General features: G+C 46.2%; 1 protein-coding gene across 1 annotated transcript in view; it reads left to right on the plus strand.

Moving 5' to 3' along the window:
• Positions 1–18,819, plus strand: part of LOC144140009 (beta-mannosidase-like) — a 159,945-nt gene that overhangs the window by 62,493 nt on the left and 78,633 nt on the right. The window contains exons 9-10 of the mRNA XM_077672223.1: positions 3,112–3,242; positions 5,567–5,743. Of these exons, the coding sequence (XP_077528349.1) occupies positions 3,112–3,242; positions 5,567–5,743 (308 nt within the window). The remainder of the gene's footprint in view (positions 1–3,111; positions 3,243–5,566; positions 5,744–18,819) is intronic.

The following is an 18,819-nucleotide window of genomic DNA, read 5'->3' on the forward strand; positions in this document are numbered from 1 at the left end:
AATAAATCAGAAAGTTTGATACAATGTTGTACGGGTGTGTAAACATTGTATTGTTTCAAATGGACACGAGTTAGGTTCGGCGCACCCATGCAGTTTTATCGATAGCGTTCGCATAATTGTGGTATGCAGATATTCGCGTAATCCCGTGCGACACACCAACGCAGGGCATGGGCCGCGACTAGGTAAACAGGAACTGCGCACATCTGGTGAGAATGCCTAGTTTTAATTGCTAGGTTAATTTGTTATTTTATTTTATTTGTGCAAATGTGGAAATATATTACTAGGATATTCGTCCTACTACGTTGTAAACGCCCCTCAATTTTCTTCCTGCTGGAAACTTGTAATTTATTCTCTCGCAATCACCGATGGAGTGCATGAAGCGGTGGTTGCCAGAAAACTGTACAACATGCCCACATGTTCCCAGTACGGTAGGTTAACCAGCGCAGCTTCACCGTGTATCGGTGTATATCCTTGCGTTACTCCTAAGTTCAATAACGCCTATTGTGTTCAGGCTGCAGCGTCGTCACGGTTTAGAGGAGCTTGTTCGGGTTCCTGCCCGCGCCATCGGTGACCGCTAGCTGCCTACTCCTCCAGAGTACGTATGGCGCGCGTTGTGTGGCCATTTTCAGGTTGCTTGAGGGCGGTTTGCCATTACCACGTTGGAGCTGCTGCGCCAGCCCCGTTGCCACCTCTCCCAATCGTTATAACTGCAGCTGTGTTTTTAATAATTAATTTATTTATTTTTTCATATTACCTGCAGCGCCAATAAGGCATTACAGCAGGGGGGGTATATGCAAATACATGAATACGATTCATCACATGGGGAAAAAAGAAAAAGGAGAAGAAAAAAAAAGAAAAAAAAACTGACATGAGAATAAGTGGTACAAATCTGCACAATAGCGCATCAAATGTACAAACAGTGTCACAATGAAAAATTTACATGTGCGAAAAAAACGTGTGGAACAGAGCATCAGATGCACAATTAACAATATTACTTGGTAGTTTATTCCATTCCCCAATGGAATGGGGAAAGAAAGAACCCTTGTACACATCAGTACGACAATCAATCTCACGAATTTTCCACTCATGGTCGCGACGCTTAGATACAAAGTGCGGGGGTAGTAACAAAATTTTAGGATCAATACCAGTCTTATTGAAATAAATACGATATAGTAGTTCAAGTTTGTGATGCAACCGACGTTTACTTAATGTTTCCCAGCCCAACTCTGCTTTAAGTGATGTAATGCTAGTGCAAAAACTACAATTTTTAGGTACAAATAGGGCGGCGCGGTTCTGGACGCGTTCTAGTAGTGCACATAATACTCCTACGCAGTAGCTATTATTCCGCACGGGCTGCTGCGAGGGCTACTCTTTTTCGCCACATTTGAACACATCAAAGCAGTTTATATGAAAACCCTACAAGGACACCGTAGAGGGTCCCTGGGAAAAAAGAAACGTGCACTAGGGCCCTCTTAAATGTCAGCAGCTTACGATGTAACGTAAAGAAATTATTCTATGCTTGTAGCTTTGACAGTTTTAGTGAAAAACTGTAATACACAAAAACATAAAGCCAACTCAAAATGCGATGTCAGTAAAAGAGAAACAATTACATGTTCTCGCTTATTTCAAACATAAAAAGTACAAATGCCACGTCAATACCACCTTAGGATAGTGTCAACAGTACAAATAAACAAAAAGTGCAACGCCAACAGCCACCTACATATTTTGTACAAAGTAAAATGAACTTACATTTTATATTGATTGCTGCCTTGCAGATGGTGTAAATAGAAACGCAGGCATAACAACATCAGTACACGCACACACTAATAAAGAGAAAAGCTAATGGCATTACGTAAGGATGAACTGAAAAAGATCTTGCATTAGCCGGTATTTACAAAATATTTGCGCATATGTTTCCGCATACAAGCATTGCAATCCATTTGTTCATTTTGTTATCTGTTTAACAAAAACAAATATTATGCACCCCTCCCTCTAACGACGACGATAGTTGAACGTGAACCTCTTTATCAAAAGAATCATTGGTTGGTCAAACCCACACTGCGAGTGTGTGCTATTCTGGAGATATGCACTGTTTTTCTTGAATAACCGCACAAACGTTAGGGTATGCACTGCGTAGGCTTAAAGTGTGTCTTTGGAGTCTACGGCGTGAATTGGGACTTGCTGCTTGGTATGCAATCAGTACTTGTTTTAGTGGCGGCCAGTTCCAGGTGATCAACCTCAAAATTTGACTTTAGGCCTAACTTCCTAAACCTCCAAATGCGGTGTTAGGCCTAACGTCCTAAATGGTCATACAGCATGCTGAGCAACATCATTCTCATCGTACATACAGCTGTGCGAACTGCTTCGACCATGTCGAAATGCAGCAATCGGATAGACGGTGGCTTCATAACGAGAGGGACCAAGGTTTGATTACGGCCACGGGGAGCTTTTTAATTTCACTTCACCCCGGTTCATTCGCCATCATCATCAGACAAAGTTGACTTTCCTGCAGGGCATTTTTGCGTTACAGATGGCACCCGTGAGAACACTAAAGCTTTGCCTTGAAAGGCACGTTGTATTTCAGTGACTACAGCTTGTAGCTTATGCACCGGCGGGAAACCCGGCACTCTAAATTCGAAATGGTATAACCCATGTTTTTTTCTCGGCATGCGTATGGGCTTGCGGTGTAGGAGTTTTTTACCGAGCTCGGGAAAACTGAATTTTTGTTTCGCATAATCTTATACAGCTTCATTTTGACAGTGTGGTAGATCGGGCGACGTTAGGCTTGTTGATAGCGCAATCCATCCTAGACAATGCGACGTTGAGAAGAAAGATTCACGTTGATCCTGTGTATAGCTTCCGTTTCATTTCCAGCTCGTGCTGGTTAACTCTCTGAAAAGTAGTATGTCGCATAAATCCTTTGAGGCACTTTTCATGTCTTCCTGAGTGTAAAATGTGCGTTAAAGACAGCAGTTTTTCCAACGAAGCTAATCATGCAAATTATCAATATGTGACCACCTAATTTGTAAAATAATGATTTCGTGCCTCCAATACTAATGCTACTGACATCACAACTCCCGGCTCTCTCTCCACTTGCAGAAGGTCCCAAAGGTGGAAAAGAGTTTTACTTCAAAGTGAACGGTGTACCAATATACGCTAAGGGAAGCAACTGGGTTCCCGCTCATGTTCTTCCGGAAAGGGCTACAGCAGAATACGTCACCGATTTGCTTTTGTATGCGAAGGTATGTGCAATGAACTGCTGAGTCTAGTTGACCCTAATGTGCCCCGAAATGGGAATTGGAATAATCAATAACACTCCAAAAGTATGTGATGTGGTTTCGAAGATATCAGCTAAACATAGCACGGAGTAAGTGTGAACGCCCATTGGAATGCTCATCGCACCTTTTTTCGCGTTCATTTTCAAATAGTAACTGGGAGGAAACCCACCCGGTTTCTACTCAGGTTTGCACCTTTCAATAAGGAAGGTTTTCACCGTTCATTCACAGTCATGGTCTGCTCGCAACTTCTGGTTCAATAAATGAAACCAGTTTAATATACAGCAAATTTATTTGGCGCTTGTTGCCCTTAGTTGGCCTGGTGTCAGAAAAAAAAAACACCCAATCAACGTCCTCATCATACCAGTATCAATTCGGAGATTCTTCAGTTCATGTAGTTTGTATCGCATTACGTTGAAAAATTCTGTTTGTTGTTTTACGCAGCACTATTTAAAAAGCACTGTTTACTTCTTCCTCGACCAAAAAAATAAACAAAACTCGGCATCTCAGTTTTGGAATCTCAAGACTACGCAACTCTTTCTGTGCGTTCAAATATACTTGAAAAGCGTTTGTGTCTGCCAAACAGTGTTTGATCTCGAAATTTTCAAGAGGCGTCTGTCATCGAGAAATCCATGCAAAGAAGCACTTTACCATCTGTGTTAAGTGCTTTTACATGCGCCTTCTCTAAAACCATTCATACAGTACAACGTCTATTGGCACGATTTCGCATGTACTCAATATCTTGTACCGTACCTAGCAACGCTAGGACGCGATGTCTGTAGATACGTTTGTACGATGCTGTCTTAACTCCTCGTTTTCTTGAAGAAACACGGAGAGTGAGTGGACAGCCACGAAGCGTAAAGTCTTTGCACATTAATGCCAGTAAATGTATTTGCTGTCCTTGCAATTTAGCTCGAGGGACACAATGCACTTCTGGATTCACATTTATTACACTATAGGCACCAAGCAATACGGGTGTTGAGATGAGCACTCGACTCGTATTTGAAAGGTCTTCAATTCGATTCTCATTCAGTCAAACTTCTGCTTTTGAATCAAGTTAAGCCTATTTTCTGCGTACAGTCACTCACAGGTTCTTCTTCCCAACTTCCTACAAGCGGCGGACCGCATGAGACCACTTAGAGAGACAGATATAAAGCTAGAAAGTGGGCTTCACGCGACCTGGTAAGAGGTCCTATTAAAACGCCGCATAGACGTTACAGCCGGGCGAACAACCTGTTTTTATAACCATTTATTGGCAGCACGAAAATTCAAAGGAAGATAAAAGTAGCCTTCTGGCGCCTTACGAACAGTCTGCATGCTGGAAAAGTCGAGAGGAGGGCTCCAGCTAACTGTACGCATTCTTGACGTTTCATGACGGTACAAAAAAAGTAAATGAACAAAATCCAAGAATGCCAGCTGTAATGATTTGTTTCACAGCAAAACTACAATCCTCAGTCGTCGACCAACGTCCTCAGAGCTGCAATGGGTCCTAATTGTCCGTGAAAACGTAACGCTATTTATATTTTGTGTACCTTTATCACGCCTTTTGGAACCCTTTCAACGCACCGTGTCAGAAGGTAGGGAGACGAAGAGTAAACAGGACTAGCCTTGTTTTCAAAGAAGCCAGGAACGCAGTCGTTTTGGGCCTCACAACGTTGTAGTGCCGTCATTATGTCGTGTACAACATGAAAGCACAGGAAATTCACAACCGGTCACAATTCCTAAACTCTTTAAATCGCCTACCTCATAAAAATAAACAGCTCGAAAACGGGCGGGACAACCGGAAGGAAAGTGCACAACGCAAGCGCTGTTCTAAACTGTAGGTTTATTAGAAAGACGAATGAATTTACACATGAAATATGCACATGCGTTTCCGCCATGAAAACCAATGAAGGCACGCAAGGAAAGCGCCAAGCGAAAAAAACACGAAAGAAGGCACATGTGCGCATACAGACCGGTATTCACACAAACGTTGAGCTGATTATACATGATTTCTTTTTGTGGACTGTGATCGACGTGGAACTAAAGCATTTGTCTTTTTGTCAGCGCTTGTGTTGTGCACCTTCCTTTCTGCTTTCCCGTCCTTTCGCGCTCTGTTTTTTTCGTACAATATGCTTTACCAACTAGCCCACCTGGCTGTTTTGCTTTTCTTTAAATGGCCACCCATTTACCTGAAGAATGCTCAGCCACAATATTCTCTGTAGTGCCTACGTCATGCGGACATACAGTTCCCTGGAACATGCTTTGAAAATATTAACACAACTAATGCAGTGATGCGGACTCCATTGCAGGAGGCGAACATGAACATGCTTCGTGTCTGGGGTGGCGGGATCTACGAGAGCGACCACTTCTACAATACGGTTGACGAGCTGGGGCTGCTCATCTGGCAAGACATGATGTTCGCTTCCAGCCAATATCCAAGCGACAGTGACTTCTTGAAGAACGTCGAGGTTGAAGTGAAGCAGCAGGTAACTTACTATACTTATAGGAGCCTTGCAGGAAAAACACAGGTTTGGTTCATTCGAAAGATTGCCTGGTAAGGATAATGCGGACACCACTTTTATTGCACACTTCCCTCGAATAAGCTATATAATTAGAAAAAAAGGGAATGGCCACGCGACTCACTAGCTGATTTCCCGCAAAAGAACCTATGCTGTCATATGCGTCAGCTCTGCAATTGGCTGAGGCCGGCAAAAACAAACGGAAATTATGCACGGCTGGCTTATAAACTTCTTAAACGAGCATTTAGCGCTTACATTTATGGAACAGCCTTTTTATATTCCAAGAACGGTGGGTAAATCGTGAAAATTGTGAAAGCCCACGAAAACATAGAAATACCGACGCTTACTGCTGTTGGTACAGGGCGCACTATGCATTTTATCTGCACAGCACTGCGACTCATTGGGGCTTTCTCTGAGGACACTGGCCAATTGGTTCAAGCGACGTTATCTTACCTAAGACGTATTTGTCAAGTGAACACCGTGTGTTACGAAAAGAATATTTTACTCAACGGAGGAAGATTGTTTAGGTCACAAAACTTCAAAACCACAGTTGGTTGCATGATTGCCTTAAAAATCCTCTTGGCGTAGGTAAGCGCACCGAACCCCTATTCAATGAAAAACGTTCCCTCTAACTCCATCCTTATCCATGGGCTTCTAATTATTGTATGCGTAGAATCTGTGTTCATTATTCGCGGTATTGTTCTCTTTTTAATATCCGCAACTGAATCTTTGCAGTTTCAATATAACCCAGGAAAATGATTTCTGAATTTTTTAATGGGCACTATTTGGAAGACAGAGTGCTCATACACCAAATGCAAAAAAGCAAACAATCATGTAATGACCGCTAAGTGAGTGAAGTTATTGCTCCGCAAACGCGAGTGCTACACGGGGAGAATGCTTTGTCGAACATGGGTGTTTATTTGAGGTAACACTTAACTAGCAGATTTCACATCGCTGATAGTGTTAAGTGGTAAAACAAAAGTTCTCCATGAATAGAATTCACGAACACGTACTATGTTGGTATTTCTAAAAGGCTGTGTATATAGTGCCCTCCGACGGTATTATTAGCCCTATACCGTCTACCGGTGTATTGATGCAAAAATGCCGCGTGTGGATTTACTTAACTGTGAATAGACGTAACGTAATGTTAAGTAAGCGAGCAGAACCTAACGAAAAGAAAAAAATATTCCAAAACACCAAAGATTAACCTAAGCCTGGAAAATTATATCAAAATGTAATATCTAAAAATATAGGAGGAACAGCAGGGCTCTAACCACCACCGTTGAAAGCAGGATACTAAGATGGAACCTCTACACAACAGCAGCAGTCGCCGTGGCCAGAGACAGCCCAGTCTTAAAATCGAATGCCGTCAGACGGCGCTGTAGGCATGGATGTAGTAGAGTTCCTGTATATGCTCCCTACGGGAGCAGAGTTGCGCATAGGTCCGCCATCTTGACCGCCGAGCATCCAAAGCAGCGTGGGAAAGCCAACCGTCGGGCTTGAAGGAGTCGTGCGCACGGCGCGCGGGGAGTGTGAGCGCGCCCCGACGTCGCTGCTTTTTTTTTTTTTTTTTTTTTTGTAACGCGCGCTTTGCTTTATTATTAGGGGTGTTTTCCTATAACGCATATCCTAATATCGGGAAGATATGGCTCTGCAAAATGTTCCGAAATGTCCTTCCAGGTCTTAACAAACATATATGTGCTACTATACATTTAACGAAGACGTGACTCGTTTTGCTCAATAAACCTCCATACTGGTCAGATGCCTGGTATAGAATCAGCACGCGCGTATATACACACTGGGTTATTTGGAACTCAACCTACAGTTTTTGCAGTCTATAGTGCATGTCGGCAAACTTTCATGCCTTGACAACGTAAAGTGATGTGACCAGGCATCTAACCAGTATGGAGGTTTATTGAGCAAAATGAGTCACGTCTTCGTTAAATTTATAGTAACACATATATGTTTGTTAAGACCTGGAGGGATATTTCGGAACATTTTGCACAGCCATCCGATATTCGGATATGCGTTATAGGAAAACTGCACTCAAGAGCAGGAGGAGGAGGAAGAGAAGGAGGGGAAAACTTTGCTTAACAATTAAATCGATCTGGTTAGCCTGGGGAGGGGCGAACTATGCAGTGTATAAGGGTATTCAAAAATTGCAGGTCTCTCTCTTGCCACACGGCGTGTTTCAACCCTTCTGCAGGCGCGAAGAACAAATCCTATTCTACTCGGGATGGCGTTCTATGATTTGAAGAAAATTACTTTTACTCTCTTGTCCTGGACTGAGGACCCGGCCCACTAACCAGATCGATTTAATTGTGTAACAAAATTTTCCCCTCCTCCCCTTACTCCTCCTCCTCCTCTTGAGTGCAGTTTTCCTATAACGCATATCCGAAATTCGGGAAGATATGGCTGTACAAAATAGAGCTAGGCGTGAGCTTCTCATGTAAGCATTCGAACAAAAGGAACAGTCAGCTGCTAATAACCGACAACAGCGAAAATGGAAGACCAAAACAAATTCTAGGCCTTCAGGGCTGTCGGCTTGACCGCGTACTGAAGTTGTGCAAAACAGATACTCTTCATGTACTAGCGTGTTGCGGCTTGTCGCTCTCGCGCTACGAAATACGAATGCGACATGGCAGCGGCGCAAAATGTACGAAAGACGCCGACAGCAGAGGGCAGCAGTGGCGTTGCAGCCGCATTGCCGGCTTCTCTGCGGTGCGTGGATGCTTTTTGTGCACGTGACGGCGATCACCGAATAGGGTCGTGAGCGGCGAATGGAAATCAAAGGCGCAACTCTGCTCCCGTAGGGAGCGTATACAGGAACTCTAGGATGTAGCGCTGAGCTGGAGCGTCGTCGACCAGCCTTAGAGACATTCCGTTTCTAAAAAAAGAGAGCACACATCATCATACCTACGAAGACAGGATTATCAGCAGGCAAAAATATTTCATGACCTCCATCGGGCGTACAAAATCGGCCTCGGTCTTCCTGCCTTCACACCCACCCAGAAGCTACTGCAGTTAGGAGTGCATAACACTCTCGCTGAACTCCTGGAAGCGCAGCAGGTAAACCAACTCTCCCGCCTGGCGCTGACACCTACCGGCAGAACGGTCCTCCGATCTCTGGATCGACCAACCCGTCCACCAGCAGAGACACTCCAGCATCTCCCGCAACCTATACGTAGCTTCATCAGAGTAACCCCCATACCGCGCCACATGCACCCAGAGTACAACAAGGGCCGCCGTGAAGCTCGGGTCAATTACCTCAACAGACGTTATTCTGGCCAACCAGACAGGAGATACACCGACATCGCGCACTGCAATTTCACATCTCGTGCCACCCTGGCATGCATTCTACAGGTGCTATACTCACCTCGGCCACCTTACCTAACACCACAACCGCAACAGCAGAAGCAACCGCCATAGCCCTGGCAGCCACCACCACTACAAGTACGGGCCACCTCACCATCTTAACAGACTCTCAGCAGGCCTGCCGCTACTACCTTCTTGGCCGCATTCCCTACCAGGCTCTCAAGATACTTCAATACCACAAGACTCCCCCAACCATCCAGATAGTGTGGACACCTGGACATGCCTTCCTACCAGGGAATGAGGCGGCACATGCCGCTGCCCGTGAGCTCATTTTCCGGGATTCCCGTCCAAAGACAGACGACTTGGCATCCGCCCCATTCCTCCACCCTCTGCCGCTCAAATACACCGACCTGCTTGCCCACTTCCGCCACACTCGTTTCCACTTCCCCCCTCCCCACCCGTCGCTCACTACAGCAGAGGCCCGGACGTGGCGCCGGCTACAGACACGCACATACTTCAACTGTACCGTACTGTCGCACATCTCCCCTACCACATTCTCCTACTTCTGCCATTCCTGCAACCTCCCCGCCACAACAGCCCATCTTGTATGGTTCTGCCCGCACCATCCCGATCCCCTCCCTTCCCCATCCCCTGAGCGGTGGGAACGCGCGCTGACCAGCCTGCACCCGGAGAACCAGCAACGCCTCATCAACCGGGCCACCCGGGCTGCGGAAGCGAGCGGCTTCCTGAACTGAGGACGCCACCCACCTTCTTTCTTTCTTTTTTTTGCTCAATAAAACGTTTTTTGCCTCCATTTTTCGCAGTTGTCTATAGGACATAAATAAAGACACAGCATAGGGACTATAACAAGTTTAACGCTTAGTTCTCTTCTTTTCCTCGAACTTCGTCTTTTACTATAGCGAAAAGGAGTTCATGATCTATTCTGTCTTAAATTTGACAATGGCGTGGCAGAAATGTAGGAAGTCGAAATGTTTGTCTAGACGCGCAAAAGCATCGATTATTTGTTTGCTGCCCACAAAAAATAGTTTTGAAATAACCCTACTTTAAAGGAGCCTTAAACCTCCCGCCTGAGGTAGATTTTGTAGTTCTTGAATTGCGTTTTCCGAAGTAGACCTCGCCTTGCATAACTACGACAAAAATTCACACCCAGACAACCAGCAGAAGAACGTGTCGAAGACGCCAGATGCTCTCAAAAGGCGCCGAAAAAATACGCCTGAATAAAAAATACCATGAACAACCCGCAGAAAATATGTTTACCTTCGCTCCGCAAGTATGCCCCTGTGCCGTATGGAAAAACGACAATAATAACTTCTCGAGGACTTTTACGGCTCTTACAATCAATACCACCAGACGTTGCACATCTAACCTGGCAATCAAGGGCCCTATCGGAAATACGCCGGGATGTGCCGAAACTTATGCAGCTTCTCGTCTCCCTTAAACACGGACAGATTCGCCCGCTAGAGTTTGTTGTTACAGCAGTTCACAATAACAGGACGTATGTCACCAAGAACTCTGAAAGGAGAGCGTAAAGTTGACAAGGCAATGCTGACTCTTGAATAACGTAGGCGATGGACCCTCTAAGGTTCAAGCAAGCAAAGGAAGTCTTCGCTCTGCTAACGTGCTTCGTACCGTCAGTTTGACACGCTAGACGCCAGATTTTTTCAAAGTGGTCGCATACCATGTGATTTGAAAACCCTGGCAGCCACCTCACTGCCGGCCCTAGTAGGTAAGAAGTCTTCTCGCGCTCCTCTGTCAGTAGAATCGTTGCCCGCAACTCCTAACGTGGCATGGCATCCGCTGAAATTTAAAGTAAATATCTCATAGAAGAGAAGCCTCACGACGAAGCGATCGTGGCATGGCTTCTCCATCACTACTGTTTTTGTACTGGAGCAGTTGACGACGTGACTTCCAATTCTTGAGTCTGGTGGTGTGATGTTCTCCTCCGGATGTTAAGCTGGATACCGACGTGTGGTGTCGCGTTGGCGACGGCCCTGAGGGGCCAAGAGAATATACGTGCACTCGGATTGAAGAGACAAACAAGAAAGATTAATTTATTCAGAATGGTGTCATATATTTATATGCCCTTGGGTTAGCCTCTGGTGGTAGAACCAGCGACATCGAAAGCGAAACCCCGGATGCTACATACTTCCCCCTTTGAAACAATTTTCTTCGCTTCATTACTTTACTTGTGCCCCACTTCAGTGGATGCAAGGCTTCACCGCAAAGCCAACGCAACCGCAAACCCGCACCCTGACTCTGGGTAACCCCTATTCGACTTCACTTTCACCGCACACAGACTACACACACGCGCACCATTTTGCCTTTTTATTGTCCTTGTTGGTGGACTCTTTCTCATGCTCAATGTCCTCGATTATGGGTCTGCGCTCTTCGTCAGCATTTTTGTCGTCTTCCTCGGGCTTGTCAGCTTCGCCAGCTCTCTTGACGTTTCGCTCAGTCTTTTCAGCTTGGTTGTCTTCTTTCTGAACCAGAAATTTCATCGGGTAACCCAGGAACTGGGAGTGCGTCTTGACGACATCCTTGATGCGTCGGTCCTTGAGGTACTCGGTCTGATCTTCCTGACGAGGAACTCTGGCATCGGAAGTCATTTTTGTTATTTCTGGCTCCATATGCACCTTGCATGACCTGACCTCGTGCGTCAATTGCGAATCTTTCCGCCTGACTTCATCAAGGGATCACAAGATCTTCTTAATGTCCGCGGCGATTCAATCTCACTCGTCAGCTTTAGCAACTCCGCTTCTGTATTTACTGCAAGCAGCCTGTTGTCTGCTGCGTCCTTTTCTAGCGACTGCTGAAGAGAAAGCAAAGTGACATCAACCTTCACGTCAGCATAGAATCCGCGGAGCGATGTAGCTGAATGTTGCTCCAGCTGGCTGACGATCAGGGGTTCCTTGTCATCGCTGGTTGGGGTGTCAATGTTTCGCACCGGTGGCCGGGTGTGTCGTTTCACAAGACGTGACGACGGATGCTTGGCTGCAGGGCGCAGCGTACGGCAACATACCTGAAGTGGCTTCGTTGACGACACCACAAGCAAGTTTGTTCGAAGGCTGGGCGCTGTTGAAGTGCATGCCGCGTCCTGTCACAACGGCCACATGTCGGCGGTGAACTTGGATGGTTGGTTCTGAAGATAGTGGAACGAAATTCACGACGCTAAAATCGAATCGGTCGCGTTTGTTTAGTCCCGTTCATTGCTTGAACTATTTCTTCTTTCGCTGCACGATAATGTGGAACTACGTCTTGCAGTTGGGTTATGTCTTGGATGATTAGGATGGTTTTGTAAAACATCAGTGCCAGGCCTTCCGCGAGCAGGCGTTCCTTGTTGCAATGTGGCGTAAGTCCCACGATAAGTCAATGAACGAGTAAAGAGGCTTCTACGGAACCAAAGTTGCATTCTCGACCCTGATATTGAAAACGATACCCGAACTCAATCGCCGATTCAGTCTCTTCCTGACGTAAGCTCAGAAACGGTATGCAGTACATTCGTTGTGATGCCGAGACGTCGCAGTGAGCAGCGAGGATTTGAACGAGATATTTATAGTCGCTGACGGCCCCTCGGCTCGCGGGTCTGGTTGATTCGATCAAGTAAGTGATTCTATTTGCTTCTGCTCCTTAAAATGTCTTGAGCTTTTAAGTTGCGGTGACAATTTTTCGCATGCTGGTGCGATGAGACACGTTTCGAACAAGCGGTCCCACTCTCTCCATGAAATGGCTGGCCTCCAGGAGTCCAACAAAAATACAGGTGGCTTCACCGCGATGTTAGCCATGCTCCGTTTATTCGAAGGCGAGAGATAGAAAAAGAGAGAGAAAAAAAAATAACGCCAATCCACCCTGTGGCTGTGGTTGGAAACTGGACCCACAACGATTACCCATGCGACGTCACTTAAATTCACTCACGTCGCTCTACAAATAGCGAAACCAGAGGGAAGTGAAATGCACTTACCCACACCCTCTATTATTTAAGGAGATATTCTTGGTAAGGTAGAGTAATGCATGAAGCATGAACGGTGGTTGGTTGAGTTGTATTTGCGTAGCACATGGGTGGAAACTCTTTTTTTATAAAATTAAAGTTCAAACCCAGTGTTAGATTGATTGATTGATTGTAGGGTTTAACGCGCCGACGCAACGCAGGCGATGAGGCGCGCCGTAGTGGAGGGCTCCGGATTAATTTTGACCACCTGGGGATCTTTAACGTGCGCCGAAATCTCGAACACACGTGCGTTTTTGCTTTTCGCCTCCATCAGAGAAGCGGCCGCCGCGGCCGGGAATCGAACCCGCGACCTTGTGCTCAGCAGCGCAACGCCTTAGCCACTGAGCCACCGCGGCGGGTCAAACCCGGTGTTAGATGATCTCACTTATCCGTCTGTGCCGTCGCGGGGGGAGGCGACGAGATCGGCGTCAGAGATGGCGGAGGACGGGGTGAAAAAGAGGGAAAGCTTCTATTAAGATTTCTAAACGGCCAAGAGTGGAGGCCAGGGAAGTGGTTCCTTCTTCACTGTAGTCCATATGCAGGCCGCGCCGCCTGTGCTCAGTCCACCATCTGAAGCTGGGTAGACATAGAGGGGCTGGACAGCAGCATCTCCCATTGCTCTTGCTCGGTAGTTGATGGATAGAGAGGAGGGTACTGAGGGCGAAAGTCGCACACGCCGATTACGGGGCGGAGTGTTCCTACTTCTGTAGAAAATTTACACTCAGCGTCGTAATGATTCAGGTGCATTAAGTGAACACGCGTCGGGTGTGCGAAGAAGCCAGGTTGTATGAGCCGTAGGATAGTTTGTTGTTCTATGGAAAGGTCAGGGTAAGGCGAACGTAGCGTCTGTCTCAGAAGGCGATAATGCTGGGTTATGACCTGGACGAGGCAAGCGGGTGACTGTCCTCGTGCAGCTCTATCGCACGGGGGGTAAAAGTGCAGGCTTGGTGGGCGTATTCGTTGCCCTCCATGGAAGCGTGAGCGGTTGTCCGGATGAGGTGAATGGAACCATTTGGGGAGTGATTTTTTAGCACACGCAGTGCAGGTCGGGACACCAAACCCGTCTGGTAATTCCGGTAGGCTTGTTGGGATTGGTGACTACGTTAGGAACCCCTGTTTGAGTGAGAGCCAAGGCGATGGCTGCCTCTTCTGCTGCCGTCATGTCTTCGGTCTTGAGTGAGGCGCAAGCAAGGAGGTTGGTTTTGGAGGTAGCCACGATTATGGCGTACTGCTGCCCTAGACATTGGGAGGCGACTGTGTAGATAACTTCATGATCCCCACCGAGGGTGGTGTTGAGCGCTTGAGCCCGTGCTTGTCGGCGACCCTCTTCAGAGGAGGGGTTCATACTTCTAAGCAAAGAGCATCTTTAGTTGTTGCTGCCAAACGTCCAGGCGTACATCAAGTGGAGTGACATTCTGTGCTTCCCAGCTAATAAGATGAAGGATACAGCGACCCGCCGCAGTTCTGATCATTAGGAGCTTCTGGAAAGAAAGATCCCAGGCAGCACAGGACTGTTCGGCCTAAAACAGGCCGGTGTACTTTGGCCGGTGATTTTCTGTCCGGCCGTTTTCCGGCAGCCATGTTCGGCCCATGTCCAAATGTGGGCCTTTTGGCCGTATACGGCCGTACTCCGATGGCTGTCCAACGGCCAGTGTCCGTCGGCCAGTCGACCGGCTTACGGTCATACGGCCAGATTCCAGCCGCAGGGCTCCGGCCATTCCAAAGCCACCCGTGTACGGCCGAAGTACGTCCGCTGGAGGACAGCCGAGATGCGGTCGTCGGACTCCAGCCGGACTACAGCTACCGGAAATACGGCCGTGCTACGGGCATTGGAGTTCAGCCACAGTACGTTAGCTGTACTGAGGCCGGTCACTGCATGTCGCGCAAGCAGATGACTCATTCGCGCAGTGCAGAAGCAGCACAAACCCAGCATTTTGGGTCCAATGCAGCCACATCAAAGTGAGTTCGCGCGCAAGCACCAGCCGTCAAGCTTTCAGCGCAGCTTTGCTTAATTACCAGCCTCAGTTGACAGCAAAATTCATTTATTAAACAGTGCTCACAAATTGTCGGTCCTTTAATTGCTGTGCCTCTTTTACTGCCGAACACAGAAAATATTCAGTTCTTTGTAGAGCTTGAATAGATGTATTGTCCAGATCCTGATATCCTCTGTGGGGCGGCTTACCTGTAATAAACGGAGAAAGAGAAGGGGGGGGGGGGGGGGCGGCGGAGGGCGCATACTTTAGTGCGTTGAATTTCAGAGAGATAAATTGCGCCGCTTTTAGCCAATTTCTTTTAAGGCAATATTCCGGAACACTTTCATGCTATGACTACATAAACTATTTTTATAACAGTTGCTTGACCAATTTTGATGTATATAAAACCGGCGTGAATGCCTTTACGAAGCGTTTTGGTTCTTACCAAAACACTCAGGAGCATTTAATATAACTCCTTCACAAAAAAGTATGTCCAGTTTTTTGCCCATTTTTCTTGCAAAGACATTTTCTACTCGATCAACTTTTCTGATGATCTTGCGCAGGGCTGATCCTAAGAAGGAGAGAACAGGTACTTTCATTTTCAATCTATTTTAATGTTGTTTTCATGAGTGTACGTCCACATTTCAATAGTCCAAAAGAACTTAATTTTCTTCTAATGTCATACTACGTTCAAAAAATTCTAGACGCGTCGCGAATGACGCCCTGCTTCAGGTGGCTGCAGTTGTATCCCTTTGTGTTCACGCAAGGAAAGGCGTAAAATTAGAGTTACATAATTTGTTTCAAACCAATAACATAGCAATGGTAGCATGTATACAGGAAACCTTGCATACTGCAACGAATAGGGCAATAAATATTTTATTGGTCAAGGTTGAATGCGTAGGGTTCTCAACCCGTCGGAGGCAAACTTGCACCTCTGGAAGTTTATTTATTTATTTATTTATTTATTTTTTTATTTATTTATTTATTGTTTTTATTTGTTTATTTATTTATTTATTCATTTTTATTTATTTATTTATTTATTTATTTATTTATTTATTTATTTATTTATTTATTTATTTGATACCTGCTTTCCTTTGCATGCATTACAGAAGGGAGATACATAACACTAAGCATTAAATATGAGACAAAATAACAAAATAATTCTACAAAGCGCGCTGAAAATCGTCAATATAAACAGTTAATGCAATCATACGTCGAAGATAATTACACTGCAGCATTGATGTAAAATAAAAGGAATCGCGCAAGGCGTCACCTTTAAAGAAAAGTTAATAATTTGCTTTAGGCTAGCGGTCCCACTTTGAGATATGTAGAATGGCGCTTGGACATACTTCTCCCCTTCTACAACAGTTTTCGAATAATAGATATTACGAAAAAAGTTAAACCTGTGGTTTCGTCTGGGATCTTTCACGTCCTGCCATTTCAGTTTACTTTTACTTTCTCTCATGCTAAGTTGAGCGTGCCAATTACCTAATACGAATTGCACTGACATATTCTGTATGTTTTCGAGCGTATCAACGAGCTCTTTGGTGTAGGGATCCACGAAAACACATGCGTACTCCAAGATTGAGCGCACATGAGTGAAATACGGTTGTTCTTTTCAGTTAGATGAAGGTTCACTGAAATTTCGTCTCAGAAAGCCAAAAACATATGCAGCCGTAACTTTTGTGGTGTGAACCTGCCTATTTAACCTCTAACCGCTCCCTAAATAAACTCCTAGGTATTTATATTCCTCGGCTGTTGTCACAGCAGCATAATTTACGGTATACGTATCCAATTGGAATGAAGGTTTTCTTGTAAAGGTGCCGTTAACACACTGTTTAACATCCAAAAACTTTTCTGATTCAGCACACCAGGATGTTATTAAATGCGAATAAAGCTGCAGGTATACGGAATCACGTTCATCCGCTATAGTCCGGTTAACTACACAGTACTTTTGAACAAAGCTATAGGGCCAATAGTAATAACAATGCAAAAACCGATTCATTCAGTTCATAGGATGAAATGTACTACGCAGAAGGTGATATGCAACACCATCATTTGCTTTTCTGCAGTCCAAGAATATACAGTCAACCACTTTAAGCTTATCTATTGCAAGAGCCAAATCGTGCGTGAACTCAACAATCTGCGTTGAGCAAAAAAATCCTGACAAAATCCCTGTTTGCTAGGATGCTGGCAATTATGTTTAACCAAATGAGTCATATCCCAAGAGTAGCTGAGCTCACCTTCAAACATCGGAACTAAATTAACAGATAGGCTTCGTCAGTGACAAGGCTCTGTTGTTATCGCAAACTTAAAATAATTTTTTTTTCTAAATAGGCAGTCGTAAAATCCCCTGAAGTAACATAGTGCAGGGCATGAAGTTGATCCTACAAATGCACGAGCGAGTCTCTTCTACGTTTATCACCAACAACATAGAGCAACATTGCTTGTCGCAGTTTAATTGTAAGCAGAATAACTTGCGCTTTTGCTCGCACTTGCCTTTCTTTGGTGGGGAGTCCTTGACATGGTGGCGGTTTAGCTCCTGCGTGGTTGCCGCTTGCTCGACGCCCTTGAAGGCCAGTTATTTTGGTCAACCATCCCCATCTCGGATCGGACATCTCTGGTGGATCGATGTCTCCAATGCTCTCCATTTCTTGAGCGGGCGAATAGCCTCGAGATGATGCTTCGACGAAGCCGGAGGCAGAAGCGTGGTAGCGGCGATGACTGGCGAGGCTTAGCTCACCCGTCGGTGTGGCACAGTCTTCTTGTGGCAATAAATGACATTTCGATGGCCTAAAAGGTTCCCTGCTAATGCCCAGTGAGTCCTTGTACCTTGCCCGTTCACCGAGAACACTCATTACTGTTTGACAAACGATGTTCGTTCATTTAAAACGTAGAAACGCGGAGCGGATGAAAAGCGCGTCCCCGTCGTTCGGCTCCCTAACGGCTCTTTGTCCCCCCAGAAAAAAACCGGTCGGTCTCCTTCCAAACACGTCTGTGCATGAATTCTCGGCGCCCAGGCGCGAGCCGTTGTTCGGCTGGATGCCGTTTGCCGAAAAAACGACGTATAACCAGATACCTTACGTAGGCCGGTCTCCTCTTGAACACCGGTTGCCAAATAATCTGTGGCCATTCGCTGGCCGTAATTCGGCCGAAGACAGCTAACCGAATGCAAAACGTATATTCTGGGGCCGTACGTCCGCCGGACGCGCGGTTCACCGTTGAAACAACGAATGCACGGCAGCCGCACTCCGGCCGGTCTCCTTTCGAACACCAACTGCCGCAAGAATACGCATATTCTGTGGCCGGTCGCTTGCCGTGCTTCGGCCGATTACCGCTTCCCGAAGAAAAAACGGATGCCCTAAGGCCGTACTTCGGCCGTTCTCTTTCTCAACATCGGCATCCGTAAGAGAACTGAATATCTGGCAGCCGGTTAGCTGCCGTTGTTCGTCCGGACACCGGCGGACGGAAAAATGCCGAAGCGCTGGTTTCCGAATATTGGCCGTTCAACGCATGATCAGTGGCTGCCAGAACCTGGATGCTGGCCGGACATGCCAGAAAGCGGCCATAGACGGGCCGGTCTTGGGGTACACTTTCTGCGCCGCCTGGGATGGCCCTCTATCAGCCCTTGCACCGTGTTGTAGAGCCCCATGCTAAACAGACTCTCTGTGGACACACTCATGGAAAGACCAATGGCTTGCTCAACCACCTTTCTAATCACTATGTAAAGCACCTTTATGTCCTCCTTG

This window comes from Haemaphysalis longicornis, unplaced genomic scaffold, assembly GCF_048455015.1.
Source record: "Haemaphysalis longicornis isolate Haplotype H1 unplaced genomic scaffold, Haemaphysalis longicornis Haplotype H1 scaffold_5, whole genome shotgun sequence".
Lineage (NCBI taxonomy): Eukaryota > Metazoa > Arthropoda > Arachnida > Ixodida > Ixodidae > Haemaphysalis > Haemaphysalis longicornis.